The sequence below is a fragment of the Melospiza melodia genome, chromosome 9 (genome assembly GCF_035770615.1).
Source record: "Melospiza melodia melodia isolate bMelMel2 chromosome 9, bMelMel2.pri, whole genome shotgun sequence".
NCBI lineage: Eukaryota > Metazoa > Chordata > Aves > Passeriformes > Passerellidae > Melospiza > Melospiza melodia.
Genome location: NC_086202.1, coordinates 11743362 through 11766572, shown reverse-complemented (window position 1 = coordinate 11766572; position 23211 = coordinate 11743362). Strand labels below are relative to the sequence as shown.

Below are 23211 nucleotides of genomic sequence, written 5' to 3'. Positions count from 1 at the left end.
CTGGAATAATTTCTCCCGGAATTCTTGCTGCTGGGTTCCCTGTACTGGGATCACACTGGAAACATCCCCACTTTTTCCTTCTGCTCTCTTAGAAACATTTGGCAGGGAACTAGAAACAAAAGAGACTTCATGCTCACTGAGATTTTGTACAAGACTTCCTTTATTATAAATAAAGCTGCATGAGATCTATACAAATTCAACAGTGTCCTGCTATAGAAGCAGTGGTTTAAGTACAGCATTGTCCATCAAGGAAGACCTTAGTCTGGAGAGTTCTGGTATTATTGCCCATCTTGGCTCCATTGCCAAATTCATCTCTGTACTACAGTTTTGCTTCTGAGCTAACACATTACACACACACCCCCCCCAATTCTAAAAAACCCAAGTAATAAATAAAGCTGTTTACCAGGTAGGTGCTGTGAGACAACTCCTCACTAGCAGCAGCAAAGCTGTTACAGGTGCCTGAAGTCTCACTTCCTCACCACAGAGAAAACACTACAAAAACTTTGCATTAAAAATGGCTGGTGAACAATCACCCAATCCTGCTGCTTGAATACTGGACAAATTTTTGGATCATCTGGCTAAACTACATCTTTATACCCCTGTATATACCTGTATACAGAGCAGCTTGGAAAGAGAGAAACTCTTTTCTGTGGCTGCTTAACAGTGAACACCCAACACCAGCCCTTAGCAGACATTCAGCTCCTGTTCAGCAATAATAACCTTAGACCAAGACATTTTCTAAGGGCAAATGGATCCTGAGGCTATGCTGTAGATCAGTGGTTGCTATCAACTCACCACTAATTCCACTGCTTTGACAGAGCCTGTAATAAAATATTAAAACCACAAGCTGAGGGCTCAGGGAGTGGCTGGAAACCAGTGGAAGGCACTTGGAGTTCATGTGTTGAATTCTCCTGGTTAGCAAATGGCAAGAACAGCGCTGAGAGTCCAGGACAGGCTGTTTACTTTTCTTTAGGATATCTCACAGAGATACAGGCATTGTCAAAAATATGTTTGTTACTCAGGTAACTGCCATAAGCAGTTTGGTTTTAAAAAATCGTTTTTCACTTTAAACCACAAAATCTCCGTTCTACTCCCATCCTTTAAAGCTGCTTCCTATGATCACCCACCCAGATTTCAACCAAGGCAGAACTGCCCATGGGCAACACTAAAATGTCCTAAGACATTTTTACTGACTGGCAGCTGCTGAAACTGAATTGTCTTATAAACCTTATTTTGTGAAATGTGAGTCTAGGCTCTTACTAATAGGCTAGTATTTGGTGGGCAAAGATTTGATCCTGGAGAGACAAGGAAGTCCAAGGAATGATGTGCTTCACATCACAGCCTCCTTGTACCATGGCAGAAGTGTGGTCCAAAGAAACACTGTGTACCAGGCTCTCCTCTGATGGGACATGTCTGTACCTTGGTTTCCAAGGAAGATCTCCACTCTGAGGCTGACTGAAGCGCAGCTTATAATCACAGATAACATTTCCCCCCAACAGGTATGAGTGGGTCCCCTCACAGCCTAAATGCACAGACCAGATCACTTTAAAGGTGCTCAGGGAAAAATGAGCATATTGCATGTAGGAAAACTATGCCAAACAATTTGCTTTCAGTGGGATCAAATCCATAAATTACTTGATTCAACTCCAGCTTCTGTTCAACTAAACCCCGTGGGAATACTTCAGGGTCAGTTTGGGCATAAGAGAAAACAGGCATACAAGTACAGAAAACAAAGAACAAAAGATTCAATCCACTTATCAGTTCAGGTTCCCTTTGAGTCTGAGCAGCAGCGCTTGGGGCTGTGTAAAGGCGAGTTTGGGCACGTTTACAAGCCCTTTGCAACTGGTGTTGCAAAGCTTTGTTCTGACATTTTAATAGGGGAGTTACCTTATTCTGTTCAACAGCCTTTTCTTCTCATGGTCCTCCTGCTCAACCTTATATAAAAGTTATTTTTCTACTCAGAATGTCATTTCCTGAGAGACCTGGGTCATAAATTTGTTTCTGTTCTTTGGACAGTCTAAATTTAGACTCCTGACAGGAAATGGCAGAGAAATTCTAATTTCTCTCTGGCTGGGCTGGGAGCACATTTAGAAGCAACTTCAACCACAACTGCTCCAGAGTGACCTGCCTGCTTTACATGCCAGCAGTCCAAGTAAAGCTGGGTCTGCTGCAGGCACTTTGCAATAAAACCTGGGCAGGTAAAAATGGCAAATCACCTGGGTTTGCAAACGACTTACACAGCTTCTGAGGCAGCCTCCGGGCTCCAGTACTGACCCACCCTCCCTGTACCTCTGCTTGTCACTACCTGCTTGCCATGGCCCTTGAGATTGCTCCTGCTCTCTTTCCTACTGGGGAAAGCCTTCTTGGCTGTACTTGGAAAGCCAGGGATTTACAGCACTCGTTAGCGTCAGCAATTAGTCCTGCCCTGCTGCTCTCCTGGCAGTCTCCCAGGCACTCATCACCAAGGATGCTGAAGTAAGCACTGATGATCCAAGACTTTTTCCTACTGTCATTACCCACCAGCCTCTTCTCCCCCATTCCTACCTACCCCTTACTTTCTGTTCAGAGACCCTACTTAACTACCTGTGGTAATAAAAGCCAAGGGAGGCAGCACTTTGGGCATAGCTCTGCCACCATCTGTGCTTTCTTATAAACCAGGTGTGGAGACAGCAGTTACAGCTTCCTCTGCCTCTGTGTGTGAAGTGTCCCTCAGTGGTGGCAGGACAGAGAAGAGCAGACACCAATGAGGTGATGAAACAGTTTTTACCAGGAAGAGGGAAGAGAGGACATGTCTATGGAAAGTTTGCTTATCAACTGGATAAGGCAGGATAACAAGCTTCATGCTGTGTGCTGCTTCCAGCAGTGATACAGGATTGTTAAAAGGATCTCTGACAGGTCTTACCTCACAGAACCACCACTCTCTTGTAAACGGGATTAAGGGAAGCCCTAGTGTAAAACTTTGCAGGGAATCCTAGTGTGAGAAAATGGTGGGAAAGGTCCCCTAGCACTGGAGGCCAGGCTTCTGGGACTAGCTAAAGCAATTATGCACTGGGGCCCTGGTTTGGACCCCACACTCAGGAGGGTGAGGATCTCCTGAGTCCTCTCCTTCAGGAAAGCCACCTTGCTGGGGCTGGGCAGCCCACTGGCACAGCACTAACATGCTTCCTGTGGGATTTCAGGCATTTCTGTTTCTGCAATTTTTTTTTTTTTTTAGCACATGCCTCAAGATTCTCTCCTGGTCTGAAAGCCTGTGGCAGCTCTCCTCCTCTGCACTCCCAGCTCAGCAAATTACAGTCTACTAGTGCAGGTCCTCAGAGCAGCAGTCTTTAAAATGATTGAAGAGAATGTATAAAGTAGCTTTTGCCTGCATATATGGAACAGAAGGGATGCAACATGGATCATAAGGCAGCTGCAAGCAGCACTGCTCAGATCTACTACATGTGCATCTTTTTTATCCCTTCCTTCCCTGCTGGCCTTGGCCTAATTAAAACCATGTGCAGAGAGTCACACTCTCAAATGGAGGGTGATCACTCCTGCTTCCAGACTTCTGAGATTGGCTTCATTGCAGGATAATTTTGGAGAACTGCTTCTTTTACGAAATCAAAACTTACAGCAGTCATAGAATCAGAATAGTTTAGGCTGGAAGGGACCTTCAAAGATGATATAGTTCAAGCCCTGCTTTTCCTTTCTCTCTAGGCTGTTCTCACACTTCGGTGCCCTGAGGTAACGAAAACAAACAACCCAAAATGTCAGAACCCAATAGTGGTGTTTCTTTTATCTAAGATAATAAAAGTTCCTGTTCATTGATCCATACAAAATGGGCAGGAATATAAACCACTAGCCATGTTCCCATGGAAGACTCAAATGAAATGGTCTGAAGACACAGACCCTGCTCTGCTACATCCTCCCACAGGAGAAAAAAATGTGCAGGAGTATTTCTGGAGGACAGGACAAGCCATATAAGTTACTGCTGCAAGTCCAGTCAAGAAGGCTTTTTCTTCTTCTTTTTTTTTTTTTTTTAACTACAGTTCTGAAGCTGTGCTTTATTTAAGGACCTCCATCCAGTCCAGACCTTGTGCATGACCCTCCTCCTCTCCACACCAGCATGTAGACTGATGTTGCACTTCCCATTGGTGAAAGAGCTCCTGCTGTCTGCAAGCAGACAGGCTCCTTTGATCCCAAGATCCTGTCTCTGATTCCCCCACCCTCTTCTTATCTGTCCCTTCTGAAGGAAATGAAGTATTTGGCCACCATCACACCCCCGCCCCCATTTGCATTGCAGGCATCTGAATAAATTACGTATATTTATTGCTCACCACTGCTGTAGCATGACCGAGGCACAATAGAAAAAATATATTCTTAGCTGCATAAAACCAGGCACAGCAGTGGAACAGAAACCTACTTCACCACCACATCTTCCAGTTTCTCCCTATTCTCCCCCCCAAGCCTCTTCCTTTCAGCAGGAACCATGGCCCAGGACTGGTTCAGCTCCAGACAAGAAGCTCTACTGGCAAAGTCAGTTGTCTCCAGGAGGCTTCAGAAAGCTGCCCTCTGGACTTGTGCTTAGAGTTAGGCTTTGGTTAAAGGGGTTCCTTACGGATCCCATTGGTGTGTGCAAGGGGAATGTGCACTGTGTACTCGTTTATCAGTGCAGACATGTTCCTGAGCATCTCGTGGAACGTGTCCACCATCTTCCTGTAAATGTCCCTGCGCAGCACAAAGGGACGGAAAAGGTTGAGAGGCTCAGCCCTCTGAAATATGATGGGGAAACCCAGCTCTGCTGGTACCTTCCCATTGCCAATAAAGAAGTGATAAAGCTTCTTTTCATGCAAACATTTCTCTAGGAATTTCAGCATGTCCTGTAGGCGGGCCTCCAGCTTTTCTGGGGCCCAGTCCTGGCTGGGACGTGCCTGCAGGAGATGCAGCAGCACTGTTTTCAGGTGGTAGTTGGTGAGCCCACTGGGACCTGTGAGGCTGCACTGCTTCCCATGGAGGAAGGAGAGGATCTGAAGGCAGCTGACGTGGCAGGCATTGGCAGGCAGTGTTTTGGAGACCAGCTGGATGAACCTCCTCTCATACACTGCAAAGGTGAGAAACCAGTGGGTGCTGGAGGGGATATCTGCTGCCAGGCTGCTCCGAGGGAAGTGGGAGATGAAGTAAACGTCAGAGTTCTCATACTGCACCACAGGGGTGAGGTTGAAGGCAATAGATTTCCCCGATTTAAATTTTATCTTCAGGGCTCCTGGCGAGTCCAGGAGGCTGAAGGAAAGGTCAAATTCATATTTGTGGGAGATTCTGTTCCAGGCCTTGGTGACAGCAATCTGGAACCACTTCATGACTTGGTCAGCATCCAGATATTGAGTGTTTTTGAAGCACAGGAGGTCTTCCATCTCACTGCTGGGCTTGGTACTACTGACCTGGCTATGGAGGAGGCACAGCATATCTTCCCCTAGTTTTGTCTTGTCACAGATGCAGCCCGTCACATCCTCATCTGCCCTGCACACCTTGATAGTGCCATAACCTTGTTCATCTGGGGGAAAAGAGTCACCAGAGCACCAGGTGTGGCAGCGAAAGCAGTAAGGCTCCGGGGGAGCAAAAGGCACTATCAGATCACAGACGAAGGGTTTGCGCACTCTCCAGTTCTCATACATGCTCCCCACACCCATGCAATCCTCCACTTCCATGTCAGCATCCCGGTTACAGACGCTCCTCAAGGCCTCCAGCAGGTCATCTGCAAAGCCTTCCACCATCTCCCGCATCCTGGCCATGTCTCCAGTGGTACCCAGGATACGCTTCTCATAGAAGCTGGCCAGGACAGCCTTGTCGGGCAAGGCCACTCCTTTAAATGCCTTCCCCAGCACTGCCATGTCATCCTCTTCTCCTCCTATGTCCTGCCAATTCCCTTCCTGGAAATCCTGCCTCCAGAGCTCGATCAGCAGGAAGATGACCATGGAGAGGGCAGTCCACATATCCCATCGGACCCTTCCCTCTTTGCTTTCCTCCACTACCACTGCAGCCTCCTCCAGAGCCTTCTGTGTGGCTTCCTGGTGTGCGATTTCCTGCTCCAAGCGCAGCTGCTCCAGCCGCAGGCTCTCCTCCCGCTCCTTCATCTTCTGGATGATTTCCTCTGTGTTCTCAGGGACCGTGCCATTCTCCTTAGGGAAGAAGAGCGGGTGGTTGACAATGGCTGTGATCACCAGTAGGCACACCCGGAAGAGTCCCACGGGCATGGCAGTTCCTTCCCTGGAAGAGAAAGAAAGGTGAAATGACCCATGATTTGGAATGTATTCCCTCAAGTACAAAAATGAAAGAAACTCCCCACTGCAACAAGAACTTTAACATCCTTTCCAGACCTGGAAAAAATGCTGGAATCTAGAAACCACTAAGTGCACACCCATTTCTGCAAGTTATCAAGCAACTTCCCCAAGAGGCTTTATCAGCTGACGGTGAGGATGAAAGTGGCTCTTATCAAATGAACTTCAAAAAACAGAACTCTGAAGGCACTTCCTGCTGTCAACCCACCACGATGCTGTTGGGCAGTATGGGAGGGCACATCCTTCCTTTGCCTCTCCTTTAAAATTCCCTGGACAGAAAAGGAAAGAAATAAGCAGGCAGAACCTCCCCTGTAAAAAACAGCACTGGAGATGAGCACTGCTTTTCCTCAACATAAAGTTAGTATTTCAGATGTGGCAGTGGCATAGGCAGGTCTGTCCTGGCCACGTTCCATGTTAAGCATGTCTGGGAACCCACAGAGCCTGCCTGGATCAGGGCAACCTTCACTGCCCTGCTGGTGAGCTGCACCTGGGTGGGAACAAGCCTGCACAGTTTTGTGTTTCATAGCAGGCATTACAGGCAAAGCTCCTCCTGCCTTTCAGCACCATCAGGATCAGGCTGTGGCAAACTCTGCTGGCCCCCAGGATGGCTCATGATGGCAGTTCCAGAAAAAGGCACAGACAGAGACTCTACTAAAATGGAAATGGTTTCCTTCAGCCTAGTGGTTCTAAAAGCATCAGGCTGCTTATTTTTGGTGATTACTGCACTACTGACCTGTGGAGGACATTAGTAAACACCATGGCTTTGATCCATGGGGCTCACAATGAAAGGATTTAATTCCCAACTTTCTGGGACATGGTCCCATTGCCAAGGCCTCCTAGAGGGCTGGGCCAGATGGTGCTCAGGCTAAAGCCTGGGCTGTCTCCTCCACCTGGCATTTTTGTTTCTGGAGGGCTGGCATCACTATCAAGGGCCCAAGTGCCTGCTCAGGGCAGTACAATCTGAAGTTGTTACCCTTTGCTGTGATGTTGGAAGCTCACCAGTCCCCCTTTCTAGCAAGGACAAGATGGACAAGCAGGGATATTTCTTCTTACAGCTGAGAAATTTTAGGACAGCTGCTTAATGCCTCAAAAGTGCATGAGAGAGAAGGGTTTCTGTTACAGAAATAAAGTCTACCAATAACATAGTTCATCAATCAGACCAGAAATAGCAATCTAAGTAATGCTGCTGTGGGAATGAAGCTGCTTCACAGACAGCCAAGAGATGGTGAGGCACTCTGTGTGCTCCAGGGGCTCAGGGCTGTAATTCCCACCCCCTGGAATAGCTCCTTCCTGGCTTGAACCCAGCATGTTTTGGTGCCACAGCAATCCTGCTGTCCCAGCATCTGGGCAAGAAGGAAAATATCTCTGGCAATCTCATTTATGCCTCCACAGGGCACACAATAAAGATAGATCCACCCCAGTGGACCTTGTTATTGTAACTGCACAACAAACCTCTGGTTTTGATTGCAGGAACCTGGATTTCCTCAGTGTGAGCAGTTACTGTACATGGGAACTGTATCCTTCAGCACACAATTATCTTTGCTTATGAGAGGGCTGGGACTGGAATAACAAGGGAAGGGAACAGGATTGAGATGCATTGTCCAAGCAGCAAGAAAATTCACACGGTGCTCAGGATAATGCTCCATGCCCCTCCCTGTGTAACATTTACCAGCCACCCTTTTATTTTAGATCCCATGCACTTGCATAGATGAATGTTCTTATGCAGACATTGCTCTGGAAATAGTTTGTGGCCCTATCTTGTCCTTTTTTACATTTACATTAACTCTTTAATTCATCAGGCAATGAATTAAAACTGAATTAATGCCCAAATCTGGGTGTTCCAGTTATTCTGTGAGCTCCACGCCTGGCCACATTATAAAAATAAACTGGGGTCGCCCTGCTTTGCAAAGGGCTTTATCAGTTTGCTGGGGCAGGGCAGGAAGTGCTGGTGAGTTCCTTTCCTTAGTGCTACCCTCTTGCAGACCACGTGTGCCTTCCAAGCTTAAAAATAACATGGCCAGGGGCCAGGTGCCTCCTTCTTGCAGTCTTGACCAGGATGACATCACTGCTCTGCTCTGCTCGACCACTGTCCCTGCAGATGAAATGTTCTACTGTTACCACATTACTTCTGAGGTGTGTAAGGCTGAAAGAAGTCAGCTTCCTCAGGATCTTCTTTCTCAGGCCCAGCTGCCCATGGGCACACTGCTGCCACAGGTCACCTGTCCCAAAGCTCTGCCAGCAGCAGGGGTTAGGCCAGACACCCCCAGGTCCATTAGTGGCTGGCTCAGCTGAATTCACTGGGGGTCACACTGACATTCTGGGATACCCCAGCTCATTTTGCAGCAACCTCTTCCTTCAGTTGAACTACAGGCATCAGCCTCTGGAAACTGGAAGTGACAAGATCTTCACACTGATTTGCAAGAGGTATGTCTGTTTTCAGCCCAGAGTAAGTTCTGCTGGTCAAAACTGCCCTTTTGCCACTGCAGCTACTCACTCCAGAAAATGAAGCCAAACATTAACCTAAGGTTTAAGGTTAATGCTGCTCAGTGGCCAAAGTCAGTGGAGCCTGCCCTTGGCAGCAGCCAGGGTGGTACAGGCAGAGCATTCCCACACCTCTCAGACACAGCTTTCCTGGCTAATATGAAAGGCTCAATAATACAGGTGAAACCAGTAGTGCTGCCTGCTACGGCGCTGCAGCACTCCCCATAACAAAGGCTGCTCTTTTCCCTTGCTTTTAACTTCAGCCCAAGCTATTTAAGTCTGATAAAAATATTTATGCCTGCTCAGGCTGAAACAGCTTTTGTGTGGGGAAGAGGGAGAGAGTCCAAACCTTTCCAAGCTTGAGACTAAGAAAGAGAAATGGCAATTTTTCAATCTATGCATCAAATTTAGCAACGTTTCAAATATGGGGGCGGGGGGGAAATAAAGGTATTCATAAGTTTTAAAATAGCAAGTTCTCAAAGCAATCTGCAACCTTTTCTGAATTTCTCACCCTGACAGTTTTTTCCTATTTAGAGCATAAATAACATCTGGACTCAGTAACAGGCTTACATCCTACCTACCTTCTGCAGACCCTCTTGTGGCAGTCCTGGGGCTCCAAAAGCCCCCAGAAGGTGCTGTGGTCACAGGTAGGCCCCTCCTGACAGCAGCCAAAGCAGCTCTTGCTCTGCTCCCTGGGCCAGGTGAGAATGCAGAGACCCCTCTTTTCTCATGTGGGCACAAAGCAGGGAAAGGTTCAGGAGGACGAAAGAAAGCTGCCTGGGAAATGAAGAAGGGCCAGGGTATGTGAAACCTCACTGTCTTGATGTGAAGCTGTCTCTGCTCACTGCCCAGCATGTGATGCTACTTGTTCAAACCTGCCTCTGGCACTAGAATTCGTTTCCTTCTGAGCTTTTCTGTGGCACTCACTGCTGTAGTGACTAGGGTCTTCACCAAGGTTAGGGTTAATGACCACTCTGCACAGCCCTGGGAAGTGAGGGGGCAGACACCATCCCACCCTCCAGCTGGGAGTGAGGTTTCAGAGAGATAAAAACAGCTGATCAGTCTGTTGCCTGATTACAAACAATCAGCTGCATCCTACAGCACTTGGCATGTTCAATGAGTCCACCAAGAGCACACACAGCCCTCCACCCTCAGCTCCCAGGCAGGTTAGGTCTCATCCTTTCAAGCATGAAGCTGCCTCCGTGGCTGGAGGATCCTGACCAGCTCCTGGATGACACAGGAAGCCCCAAGAGAGGAAGGGGAATGATAATGCTGCTGTCATGCAGTTCAGGTTGGTGCCTTGAAGCCACAAGGAGGCCAGCTCTCACCCTAGCTGATCTGAGAGCCCTTTGCTGCACAATTTACTGATGTTTGGCTTGCCTGGAGCACAGTTCCAGGTCGCACACCATAAGGAAAGGGAAGTGGCACAGGAGGAAGCCTTCACAGAGTCAGGCAGCAGCAGCTGCACCTTCAGCTTCTCCTCCTCACCTGGGAGCATCAGAGAGCTCCTACAGGGTTTGTGTGGAGCAGCCTGAATCAGCTGCTGCCCTGTGGCAATGTGTGCCCCTTCCCAAGCCACCCTGTAACAGATTGCTCTGAGGGGCAGCAAAGTCCTTCATGGAGATGATGATGATGATGCAAAAAGTCATAAAAATGTACTGTCCCTTCCAGCTACATGTGCTTAGTTTCTGATGACCCTAAGCCTTCCTCACACCCTTTTCCACACCAGCTTCAGAACCTCCTGCTCAGCCTGGCAAAGGAAAGAAAGAGATGGCAGCTTGCCTCTGCAGGCTGCTCATGTGCTCTGAGCCCAGATAACCACCTTCTCTGAAGACAAGGGAAAGTATTTCCCTTTCATTAACAGTGAACTTTCTTTACTCAGGAGTTCCTCATGCAGCTTTATTTTTTCAGCCATTTTATTCCTGTAAATTTTGAATCACGGTAAGCAAAACATGCTCTGGCTGGTGTGCAGCAATAAACCAGACAGGAGGGAGCTGAAGCTTTGATTCTTAAATTGGAAAAAACCAAGTCAAGCCACTGAGTGCAGTTCAGTATTACACTGGAACACGCCAAGACATCACTTACAACACACTCAATTGCTTCCTGCAATCTGGCCGACACAAAAGGCAATGAATAGGTGGCTGCTACATTGTGTTTTGCTTTGGTAGGCTGCAAAAAAAGAGGCATTTCCAAGTAGACGATAGAAAATACAGCTGGTTGGGAGCCTTTTTTCATTGAAAGCTGCCAAATTTTTGAAACCAGAACTTTCATGGGAACAAATATAATTTCTGACTCTCTTATTGGGAAGGTCCTTGAGGTTTGGAAAGGACTCTGCTACTTGTTTTGACTGCAGAGACTAACAGGTCAAACCAGGCACTAAACCTGGGACTTTCTTACTGGGAAGATGTGAACCTCAATCTGAGGGGTTTCTGCCCAGCCCAGCTGTGCTTCCTCATGGCTGAGCTTCTGGGAGCCCTGCAATGCCTTCTTTTGCTTACAACAGTGAAAAATTACCTTCTGGCCTTTGAATGTTTAGTCTGAGAAAAGCTTCTGCTGCACATGTGAAGGTCTAGTAAACAATGAAAGTTTGCTGAAAGCCCTTAGTAATGCACCATATCCTTCTCCAGTTTGCAAGTATCACTGCCACCTCTGCAGGTATTCACAGATATGATCCAGCTGCCACTAAAAGAAATCATAGTTTCTCTTAGTGGGGACTACAAGCTCTGATTTGTAAGAAACTTGCACAATGACAGAGAAATGGGAATTACAGAGATGCACGTCAGTATTATTGTTACTGCCCAAAACTTGGACAGATGCAGTTTCTTAGCCAACCCCACACTCACACAACACAGTGCACCAGGATAGGCTCTTGCTCTCCCATCTCCTAAGCATAGTCAGCTGCACCTCACACAGCCCAGACAGGAAAATAAGGGATAAAAATCCAATTCAGAGCCTGAGCCGCACCAACTTGTGCTGTTCTTTCAGCCCCTGTGAATTAAGCTGTGTGCAGGACATCAGTGGGATGAGATCTCAACTGGGACAGAACAGTGCCAGCCACAGCAGCTCTAACTCATGGTCTGACTTGTTTTTCAGCATTCAATTAGTGCTACAGACAAAGTACTGAATTCCAACTGCCAGCACCATCACAGCTGGTTCAGCACAGACAGGTGGGACTGGGCTCTGTCTTTGGCTCTGTGGGGAGAGCCAAAGCCAAAAGCCTCAAGAGGGGAAGGACCAAATGCACCAATACATGAGGTGCAGGGGCCTGGATGTTGAGACTGGTAACACAACCACATTTAAAACCAGAACAAGCTAACTGGCCTGCACAGAACTATGGCAGTCAGGTACGGCAGAGCAACTGCCTTCCAAACCATGCCTGGAAGCCACACCCCAGATCAGCTGCTTGGCCACAGCACAGCAGTTGACAAGGCCACTTGCCTGACAGCTATTGTTCTGCTGTTTGACTGAGAACATGAGCCTTTTGTAATATCTGTGGACATCCTGTCCCGGGCCTGCTGCAGTGCCAACGGGGTCAGTCGCGCAGCCTGCCTCGGACATCCTGCCCATCAGGTCTGCTGTGCACTTCTGTGCACACAATATTTTCCTCCTGGGGGTCACCAGATCAGGTATTTCCAAGGAAATGCTGATGCTCATCCTGTGTACAGGACTAGACAGCCCTCCCTTCCCACGGGCAGGAGGATTCGGGGGGAATAAGCACATGAGGGGCACTGAGAGTGCTCTGGAAGCAGATACTGCTGGGCAGCCCCAGGTCCAAATGAGAGGCTTTGTCAGCTTCTCTCTGAGCAGAGGAGAGCTTGACTGGCCCTAGGAAAGACAGGTAGTCTCTCTCCTGTCCTGTCATGTACTTCCTTTGCCACCAGGAAGCTTTTTCTCAGGCCTTGCTAAGTCTTCCTTGCTGCAGTTTGAACCCCGTAACGTTCCAGTGCCCACTGTGGGTACAAGTAGGACGGATTTTTTGTTTTCTTTTTGCAGTAGCACTCAGGATGTTCAGAGGCACTCCTGTCCTGCCTCAGCTTTCACTGTACACAGGTGCATTTACAAGCTGTTGACATAAAATCCATGGTCCCCCTTACCCCAAACCCTAGACAGTACAAAGTATTTTTCCTGGCCGAAAGGGAGCTATTTGCCTTCTGGGGCTGTTTTTCAAAACCCAAAGAGATGTGGCACGTGTTAGATTTTCAGTTTTATCATCAAGTGGGGATTTATTGGTCCCATTTCTAAGTCATTGTTTCTCAGTGCATACAGGTATCATGCCACTAATCAAAACACTAATCAAAACATGATCCTCTTCCTGCCCCAGGAGCCAGTAGCCACCATTAAAGGCAACTTTAGTAAGTAATGAGTAACACAGAGACACCTCATGTCCCCAAAGCACTCACTGTTTACTCCTTGCAAGGCTGGACCCGAGAGAGGGTGCCCATGGAGACCAGGAGACAGCCAACAGCATGAGGAATGTGTTACTCAGCATCCTGCTCATTGCCTGAATGTGTTTTTATTGCTTTTTGACTATGCAAGCCAGCTCAGCCCTCGCTAGCAAGCAGGGCATACAGTCTGTGGAGTGCCTTGGGTTCCCTCTGCTATGGCAAGAAGGGGTTTTACAAATTGGAACACAGTGTGGGCCGCAGGAGAGGCAGGAGGGCAAAGGTAGGAAGTGTGCATGTTATGTGACTCCCACCCACATATTGAGCTGTTGTAGTAGGACAACAGCCAGGAACAGCTTGTGTTTTTAAGCCAAATAAATTTTGTTTGGTTTTGTCTGTTAATAGTGAGGAAAACAACTGGAGTAAACCAAACTTTTGTGGGTTTTGGGTTCTTTTTTTTTTTTTTTTTAAGAGAAGAAAAGAAACAGGCAAAGAAAAAAACCCTTAGCTTAACACCCTTACCAGCACCCTCCTCCTCCAACCCAACATGATGGGAGCCTGGGCAATAGTTGGGTCATTCCCTTGCCCAAACCTTCATCAGCACAGATGGACAAACACCCCTGCTGCTCCACCAAAAGCCTGAGAGTGTCAACCACAATGGATGGAGCACTGCCACTGCACAGATCCTCTCTGGCCTCCACCTGGTGCTCATGCTGGGTCCTGCTCTGTCTGTCACCCCTCAGCCACACCACAGCTCCATGCATGTGAGGCAGCCATGGCTCATGGGTCCCACCTGGCACTCACCTCAGGGAGAGGTGCTGAGTGGAGAAAGAGATCAATTGACAAGATGTTTGTTTAAATCTGCCCTCCTTTTCCCCACTTAATGCTCAGCAAGGTGGAAAAACCCCACACCAGTGTTGTTAAATCAGCCAGTGGTTACCCTGGCTCTCCTCATCCTGTGGTAAGAATATGCATCCTTGTACATTCAACTTAATCGTGCACCCACTGGAATAAATGCTTTGGTATTAAAATAATTGGTGGAAGCATTATTAGAAAGTTGATTTCCCAGCAGGGATACAGCACTCCAGCACATCTCAGAAGAGCACATGTGGATGTTGGCAGGGCACAGACATGACTTGCAGAGTGATTACATTTCACATGTGAAACTATCAAGTCCCATTTCAGGCATGAACAATCAGCACTTACATATTACAGACAATGGAAAGCACAGCAGTCACCAGACACTTCCACACTTCCACACTGAACAAAAACACAGCAAAAAGAAATTATCATCTTGGGTTGGGAATTTGGCTAATCTGAGATCTTCTACTCCATCACAGTCTTGACTCAGTGACAAAGCCACACTCATAGCTCAGGAAACCTGCAGGCCCAAGTATCTGCTTAAGCAGGACCCAAAACCACTGGATGGGATTGAAGGTTTGTGTGATATTGGACCATTGTTTTGCTAACTAGTCACTGCTGTTTGTATTCAAACAATAGGGAAAGAACTGTATTTAAAAGCTGGCTATTGTTGCCAAAGCGTCACCACAGAAATCAAAAGCAATGCTTTATTCTGTTGCCTGAAATTCCAGCTTTTTTTTTTAAACACAATATAGTTCTTTAAATAAACTAAAAAACAAACACAACCCAACTGACTGTGAAAGCCCCTGCAGGGATGGGTAGAGGGTGTGGAAGGAAGAGAGAACAAGAGCACTTTTACTGCATTGCCCCATTTCCTTGCCCCTCACCAAGATGACTCCCTGATCTAAGCAGAGACACTGTGCATTGCACACAGCCTCTGAGTAAGAATCAAACCCTCTTACTTCATTACCTAATGACTCTAGAAAAGATCAGGAGAAACAACACAAATGCTTTGGGAAGCAGAAATCCCAGTCTTGGCTCACTTGCCATAAACCTAAAAACTGCCAAGGCAGACGCATGCACAAAAATATGTTGGCTGCAGAGTACTTCTGGCTAATCCTGCTCTTCAAAATGAGCTTGAATAAATAAAAAGCAGCAGAAGAAAAAAAAGTCATACAAGAAAACAAACTGCCCCACTTCCCTACAATATTTCCATGAAGCTCATTCTTTCAGCACCCGTGGCCACCAACCCAGAGCCATTTTCACCCGAGGGAATGACTCAGAGACAGCCTATTGCCACATGCACTCATATTTAATAATTTTCATGTGCTCTCTGCTCAGTTCCCTCTTCTTACCAAGAAAAGGAAACATCTCTAAGCTCTTTGTTTTGCTGAAGAATTTGTAAACTGAATGCTGGGAAGAAAATCTCTAAAAAGACTCAAGGGGAAAGGAGCAATGTAACTTGCAGTGCTGCAGCAGAAATATCAAACACACACATATTAAAGCTGTGAAGCCACGTGGTTTTCATTTGGGATGTGTGGGGTGAGCACATACGGTTGCTTTCTTTATAACCTAAGCACAACAAAGGAAGGCTTTGTTTGAAAGCCAAGGGACAGCCTCTCACTTAAAGGCTGAGTTACAACGTAATGGGAGCTGTGAGTCATGGCTGGGGCCCCTGCTCACAGGCACAAACCCCCTGTGCTGAGCAGGCAAGGAGCTCAGCAAGGAGCACAGCCTCCAGCTCCACATGGCAGACCCAAAGCGTCCAGGGCTAGCAGCAGACACAAGGCTGAGCTGGGAGCACGTGTTGTGGCTGCCTTAGCACACAAACACATCCCTTTCAGTCAACATTTCTGCCTGTAACTCTATCAGAGTGTGAGATCATAGCCCTGCACCTCTTCCAAAAGCACAATGCAGCTATGAGTCAACAGGAAGGTGGGATAAACATAATCCAAGTACCTTCAGACCATCTTTTGATTTTGGCTGCAGAACAGCATGGCCATGATTCTTGGACTGAGCGTAGCTAGGTGGGAGCTGAGCAAACTAACTCACTAGGTGGGACCACACTAGAGCTCTGTCCTTAAGTCACCTACTGTGCCAGATAATTTGTGTCATTGTGTGTCACAGGAGAGGAGAGTCAACTGATGGATTCCAGCTACCCAAAACAAAGACATCCCTTCCATTCTTGCCCCTGCAAGGCTGGAAGATAAGGGCAAGTTTTAATTACCATGAATAAATTGCAATCTGCAGTGCAGAAGTGTCTGTGTGCTGCTGAAACTTCAAGTATTTTCCCTCTTCAAGAAATTTCCAATAGTCCCAATGTATTTGGTTGCTAAATCTCCAAAAGGCTTTAGAAATAAAATTCTCCTCTGAAACCAGTGGCAGAAAGGCACCTGAACATCCAGGAGGAAACAGATTAGGATTGAAGCATTCTGGGTGCAGATACAGAACACCAAGACCCTCTGAGAAGCATTACAGTGTGAATATCAAGTGTGACATTTTAAGCTTGAGAACATCTCCTTAGCTCTGCCTCTGGTACGTGTTAACACTCTATAGGAGCTTAAAAAATACAAGGAAAAAGAGGTCTGAAAAAGCAATAGAGTTTATTCCCTCTGCCTACACGCATGGCTTACACTGTGCCTCGATGATTTCTGGCAAGTCTCTGTTTACTTTGTTCTGAAAAGCTTCCAGCAAATCTCTGCCTCCTGAGGCAGTCTAGACTACTGCTTAGCTGCTCCTACCTGCAGGAAAGTCTCCTTATCACTGCATGTGCTTTCTCCCAAACAAGCTGTTTGGATTCCTGCTGGGATCCTGGCACAGGCAGGTGGTATCTTGTCTCAGGGAGCTTCTCTACCTCCCTGCAAACAGCGTGGGAACCATTTGCTCCCATTCCTCATCAGGTGCTCACTACCAAACTCTCTGCAGCTTGGAAGAGCTGAAAGCAAGGCACTCTCAAGCTGATTTACATTGGTTTTTCTGGGTCTTACCACAAATTCTATGTTTTCAACTGAAAGCACCCACCATCCCCAGAGGCAACCCAGGGAAAGATGAGCTGAACCACACAGGTGGCTCAGCTGACACCTTATAACTCATGTCCCTTTTCCTGCCCAGGCACAAGAACCTTCTCTACGTGCTCTTCCCCTGGTTTCAAAAGTGAAGGAACAGTAACAGTTTTCCTTTGCCAGGCAACCAGAATAACCCAATGAGCTGGAGACTGTGCCTAGCTAGCAGGGCTTAAAGTCTGCAACAGCTGGCTGCAATGCTCCTCATCCTTGCCAACACCATGCTTGGTTTTTCTGAGCCACATACATGGCAGTGGGATGCATCAGATGTTTTCCATATACCTGCTGAAAAAGCATCTCTGCCTTGAGGCAAATATTGCTGATACAAATAACGTGCTAGATCAGCCAGAAAAACCTGCCTCTGGAGGAGGGATAATAATGAAACATGGTGCACGGAAAGGAAAAAGAGAAAGAGCTTCATTTACACAGAGGAGAATGGCAGTGGGCCAGCTCTCACAGCTTTGATCGGGGCTGGCTGGAGGAGCATGCCAGGGAACTCTCTGAGCTGAGCTTTGCTAGAGCAGAGCAGCTGTTTGAACTCTGTGATGGGAAAAAGGGGACAGACACCACCCAAAACAGATCCAGAATAAGTAAGTAAAAAAAAAAAAAAAAAATCACGTGGAGTGCATGAGCTAACAGGTACTGAGAGCTGCAGCAGGACATTGTGGCAGCCAGGAGTGCTGCTCTGGCAGCTCCCTCTGTCATCAGCTCCAGCTCCAGCCCTCCCACTACTGCTGCCTGTAGAGCCTCCTGTCACACACAGGACAGCCCTGCCAGACATCTTGCTTTCACCCAGTTCTCCTTTCTGTGTTTTTAGGGGTTTTCATACAAACATGAAAACTCCACGCATCGCTGGCTTGTGAAAGCACTGTTTCCCTTTGCCTCTGCTGTCACCCTTGATCATCTGAAGTTGTCCAGGCACTTCCAGGCATCCGCTCTCCCTCTAACACTCAGAAGAGGGGAATTCCAGTACTTTACCAGTCTGGGTAAGGTACTTCTGGCAAGTTCTCCTCCACAGCAGAAAATGGATCAGTAACTGATGTCAGCAAAGCTTTGGAACCTTTTGTTCCCCTCTGCCATCACTCTCTGACTAGATCTCAACTGTACCAAGCAGTCAGATAGAGCAAATTTTATATTGAAAGTCCAAAAGGGAAAGGCTGTTAACACTGATCTTCCACACTGAGCCATTTCCAAATTAAACCTTCACAACACTGCTACTTCAGCTTTGCAAGAAGCTGTCTGTACCTCACTGCTGGGAACATTTCTAAATTATGAGCCACACCAATTTCCTTTCAGCATTTCTGCTGCAAGGCTCTAGATCTCCCAGTGAGAGCCCATCAAGAAGCTTTTTTAAATCACATCAAATCTGGGAGGAAGAATGACCCCTGGAGCACTTACCTGCTACACAGCTTTGCAGGTGCTCATTAAACTTCACATTACGACAATCACCGTGATGCAGAGAAGACTCAGTTCAGTCACCCGCCACTGAAGCACAGCCAGGAAGTCTGCAAAGCACAGAGAATGAATGAGGAAGTGCAGGCAGAAGATGGGTATATAATGCAGTTATCTAAATTATGGACTGATTAAAAGAGAGATTAACTCACCCCCTTACCTAATAAAATGATCATAAAAGCTCAAGAGAGCAGGAATAATCCGTTTGAAGTGATCAGGGAAGAGTTAAAATGCAGCTTCTCCCATGGGTGTCGGCAAGCAAGGACTTCCCTCCTCTGACTCCATCCTCACCCACCAGCACTCTCCTTTTAAAATGGATTAGGGTCAGATGAGCAGCTGCATAAGTGCAAGGGCTGGGACAGTTTTGTCTGGGATTGGTTTGTCTAGAAAAGGCATCTAGCTTCTGTAAGCAGCTTGAAAGGTAGAAATACTTGCTCGGGGAGTTGGGTTTACAGAGCTAATGGAGAAACAGAAAACAGAAGAGGCAGGAAGCAAGGGTAAGAGCACAGGAAGATGTGAAACACAGAACCGCAAAAGATAAACTACAATATTTTAGGATAGAGAAGTGAAGAAATTTTATATGCAACAGGAAACAACCAGGAGGAGGAGAAGACCAAACAAGCTGGTTGCAGGCAGACAACAGAGACATTTTTCTTCCCCAGCTGCACACAAATGGGCTGGGGAGGAGGAATGCACGTCCCTCATTTCCAGCTACCACCACTTCAAACTTTCCCACTGTCCTTGTCCAAAGCCTGATGAAACGATCAGTGTGGGCTGAGCTGAGCCTGAAGCCCATTTTAAGGGCATTAGCTTGACGCATCCTTGCTCTCTTGAACTCCTTCAGTTCCTCCCACGTACCTGCTTTGACCAGACAGTGTGTACAGTTTCACTTCTCTGTTTCCATCTTCCACTGTGAGGCCAAATTGGGCAAATGGGCTCTGCCCAGCCCTCCCATCTTGCAGGGCTGCTGGTGCCTCTGCTCAACCGGTGTGCCACAACATCACCAGCAGCAGCACAGGAGAAAGACATCCCAAGCCCCAAAGGTCTGGATCTGCACTGTAATATCCCAGTGGATATTTGTAAACCCTCAGGGCCTGCAATGTCTGGTCTCATGGTGGCTCAGGGCCAGTGAGGTAGAGCAGGTGTGTCTGCTTGGAGGAAAGGAGCTATTAAATGCTGGGCAGGAACTGCTTCTATAGGGCATACAATTCACTTGTTAAGATAATATTTTAATCTCAAAAGAGAGATTTTAAGTTAGGGTCTCCCTCAACTTTGTAGATGTTGGAGAGACCTTGACTAAGCCTTATGGATTAGTCAAGGTCTGGAAGGCCAAAACAATGTCTCTCCAGAACCTCCAGGCTGAACAACTCTCTCAGCCTATTTTGATAGGAGAGATGCTGCAGCACTGAGATCATCCTTTGTACTTGCTCCAAGAGTTCCATGTTCTTCCTGTGCTGAGAACTCCAGAGATGGATGCAACACTGTGTGCAGAGAATCAGCAGAGTGGAGTAGAGGGGCAGAATCCACTCCCTGACCTGATGGCCATGCTATTTTGGATGCAGCCCAATTTGGAGATGAGGATACCATGTGGAATCACGTCAAAGGTCTTACAGAAGTCCAGATATTTTGTCTTCTCTTGACAAACATTGCAGTCACTCCATCATAGAAGGCCACCAGATTGGTAAGGCATGATTTGCCCGCAGTCAAGCCATGCTGGCTCCCTCAAATCACCTCCTTTTCTTGCATAAGCCTTCTTATCACTGCTTCCATGAGGAAGTCTGAGCAGCCCAGCACAATGTTTGTTTTGAGCCAGCCCTATATGAGAGCCTCCTCTCCTTGACAGAAATGAAAGCTGTCCCTGCTCCAGCGAAGCTCAGCAGCTGATGTGGCCTTCAGGTCATGGCAGTACAACCTGTTTGTTTTGCTGCTGGTCAAGGTTGGCTCAGCCAGCTTTGCGTAGCCCACGTGTGTGTGTGTAAGAATAAACAAGCTAAAAACAGAGTTCTGCTGCAGCTACACCCCAGGGCAGCTCTCCATCCCTCAAGCTGCTTGAAGGTTGGCCACCTGCCTCCCTGCCCGCCCCAAGGAGTGAGCAGGCAGAAGGGTTTGCTTACACAGCTGAGCCCACATCCCTGCAAAACCTGGAATTCATGCTTGGGCACATGACAATGCTGCCCACTGCACACCCTGGCCACGTTTTCTCCCTCCAGCCTGGAAACCAGAGTCTCTACCTCTCTCTGCCACCCAACAATTACAAGTGCTGATGGAAAATATGCTGCCTGGCAGCAAACCTGCTTTTTCCCCAGTATAAATGGATTGGAATAACACTTGGGAGAGAAAAATCTGGCCCACCCAACAGTCCATTTTAAAGAGGATCTAAAGGAACAAGCCAGAAACTTTTTTCAGCTTCCTTTTCCATTGCACCATTGCTATGGATTGCAATTGCAATTCTGCAAAGCAGAGCGAGCAGGACAGAACAGCACAGGACAGCAGGGAGACTCATGTGGGCTCTTCATGGAGTTCATATTCTGTGTTAATTCATTTGCAGGCAAGCCCAAGATACTGAAACCACAGTCAACAGGTAGACAGTTGTAAAAGTCAGACTAAAATTGTCCTTTGGAAAACCATACCATTTTACTTAAAAAACAAACTCAGAAATTAATGAGATCAGTTTGTGAAACACTGGTGTTAGGTTTCTGTGGATCAGGTTCCTTCCCATGTTAGTCACTGCCATGCAAGAAGAATCACAAGCATTGGCATCCCTCTGAGACGTCATGCAGAGACACACAAGAGCCCTTATTGCCATGGATAGCACCAACAAAAATACAAAACAGGAGCAGGACATGCAGCTTTTGGCTGCCCCAGTCATCAGGTGGCCCAAAACAATTATTCAGGAAAACCAAATTCCTCAGTCACTGACCAGGGCTATTTAGTCTGACTTGAGGGGGAAAAAGAAGTGTTTAAAAAAAAAAAAAAGAAAAAAAAAGGGGAAAAAATTGGTGTTCTTAGTATATAGTAATACTCCAAGCAACAAAAAGAGAAGGACAGGTGAGGGGCCACCCCCTGAGCTCTTGATAAGTTCAGTGCCTCTGGTGTGCACAGAACACTTCCTTGCAGATGCCACTGGTGTGGACACAGATAGATCACTGAGTCCTGTACATACAAGTCATGCAAGCAAAAAATAGTGTCATCTACAGCTGGGAGCCAAGAAACCCTCAGGATTGGCCCCAGTACTCATACTCTTCTCTGAATTTGGGAAATCAATTCACCTTTTACCATATCTGTGGCAATCACACTTAATATGCGCAGTTCCCATGTGAGAGCAGCATAAAGCATCTATTGTGCTGAAAACAAAGTTGAAGAGAAGGCTTACAGCTTTTATTCCTAATTTGTATGCTCTCCTTTTGTTTGAAGATGGAGAGAACCCCTTTCACTTATACTAAGGAAAATCTGGCTTTAAAAGCAGATGGCTATGAAGGTGGCCAGAATCACTTTAGTCAGAGCTGCAGAAGAGCATTACCATCATCACCAAACCAAACAAAAAAACCTCACACAACACAATATGCTGTACTACAGTGGCTCTCCTGTCCAAGTGCTGGTTCCATGGTGGCTCAGGTCCTTGCCTGGCAGCTCATGGCAAACACTTGTGCCTGAAGGACATGCTCAAGGGATGGGCAAGGCCTGCAGCCCTCATTAAAAACATATGAATAGTAATGTTCACTCAGAGACACTGCTCATCTTTCCTGACCACGTAAGAGATGCCAACAGCAACATGTCCTGTTTTCCTGAAGGATTTTAGCATGGTAGTTCCCAAGAGAACTGCTTCCCACTGCAGGTGGGAGCCTGCCAAGCTGAAGACGAAGGCCAGTAAGGCTCGCGTTCTGCACACCAGTTTTACAGCCCATTGATTGCCACTATCACAGTCCTGGCTCACTCTGCTCTGAGCTACAAAGACCTGCTGGCCACCTTCAGAAACATGCCTGCACACATGAAGAACAGCTCTACTGAAAGCATCCCTCTAGCTCACTGAAAGCTTCACTCCTTCTCTCTGTGCTCTTTGGTGAGATGTTGAGTGTCAGAAGAAATAAATTTTAAACCCATGCCGTGTAACACCGAACACGCAGCGAGGCTCAGTGATGCATTTTGCACGGACCGTACATGTCCGAGGTCAGCGCTGGCCCCAGGACAGCACGGGCTGTGTCACCAGCGAAGGGCGACGGCCGAGAGGTCTCTGCTCGCTCGGCTCGGTCCCGCCGAGTCCCCGAGGGGCTGCGGCCGCTCTCCCGCCGCGTCCGGCCCCCGCCTGGGCTGCAGGGAGAGGGACGCCCAAAGCTCTGCAGAACTTTGGTGGGCGCAGTGCCCCCTCCCAGGGGCCCGACCCTGCCGGTGCCCCGGTACGACCGAGACGGAGAGCACGCACAAAACAAAAGTTACCCCGTCAGGAGAACCTGGGGACAGCCACACCAACGCGACCCGCCGCGGGCAGCCCGCACGGCCGCTCCGTCCCGACCCGCATCCCCCGCACCGCCGGGGCCCCGCACAGACTCACCGGGCCGGGCCGGGCCGGGCCGGGTCGGCGGCCCCGCTCCGGGCGCTCCGGCGCTGTCGGCGCGGCTCCGGCTCCGGCTCCGCGCGGCTGGGGCAGAGCCCGCCCCGCCC

The 23211-nt window shown here is 47.8% G+C and overlaps 2 protein-coding genes across 5 annotated transcripts in view; one reads left to right on the top strand and one right to left on the bottom strand.

Moving 5' to 3' along the window:
• Nucleotides 1-142: 142 nt before the first annotated feature.
• On the bottom strand, nucleotides 143-23139 carry ITPRIP (inositol 1,4,5-trisphosphate receptor interacting protein). Of its 4 annotated transcripts, none has more exons than XM_063163237.1 (4): nucleotides 23102-23134; nucleotides 18713-19009; nucleotides 18499-18605; nucleotides 143-6243 (listed from the first exon to the last, which is right to left on the bottom strand). In XM_063163237.1, the coding sequence occupies exon 4, from the start codon at nucleotides 6228-6230 to the stop codon at nucleotides 4581-4583; it is 1650 nt and encodes a 549-aa protein (XP_063019307.1). In that variant the 5' UTR covers nucleotides 6231-6243; nucleotides 18499-18605; nucleotides 18713-19009; nucleotides 23102-23134; the 3' UTR covers nucleotides 143-4580. The 4 variants fall into 4 exon arrangements, with proteins under 4 accessions (XP_063019307.1, XP_063019310.1, XP_063019308.1 ...); XM_063163240.1 differs by lacking the exon at nucleotides 23102-23134 and adding an exon at nucleotides 9377-9572 and having other exon boundaries at nucleotides 18713-19117; XM_063163238.1 differs by lacking the exon at nucleotides 18713-19009 and having other exon boundaries at nucleotides 23102-23139.
• CFAP58 (cilia and flagella associated protein 58) overlaps nucleotides 22711-23211 on the top strand; it is a 66579-nt gene continuing 66078 nt past the window's right edge. The window contains exon 1 of the mRNA XM_063162889.1: nucleotides 22711-22989. Within this exon, the coding sequence (XP_063018959.1) occupies nucleotides 22711-22989 (279 nt within the window). The remainder of the gene's footprint in view (nucleotides 22990-23211) is intronic.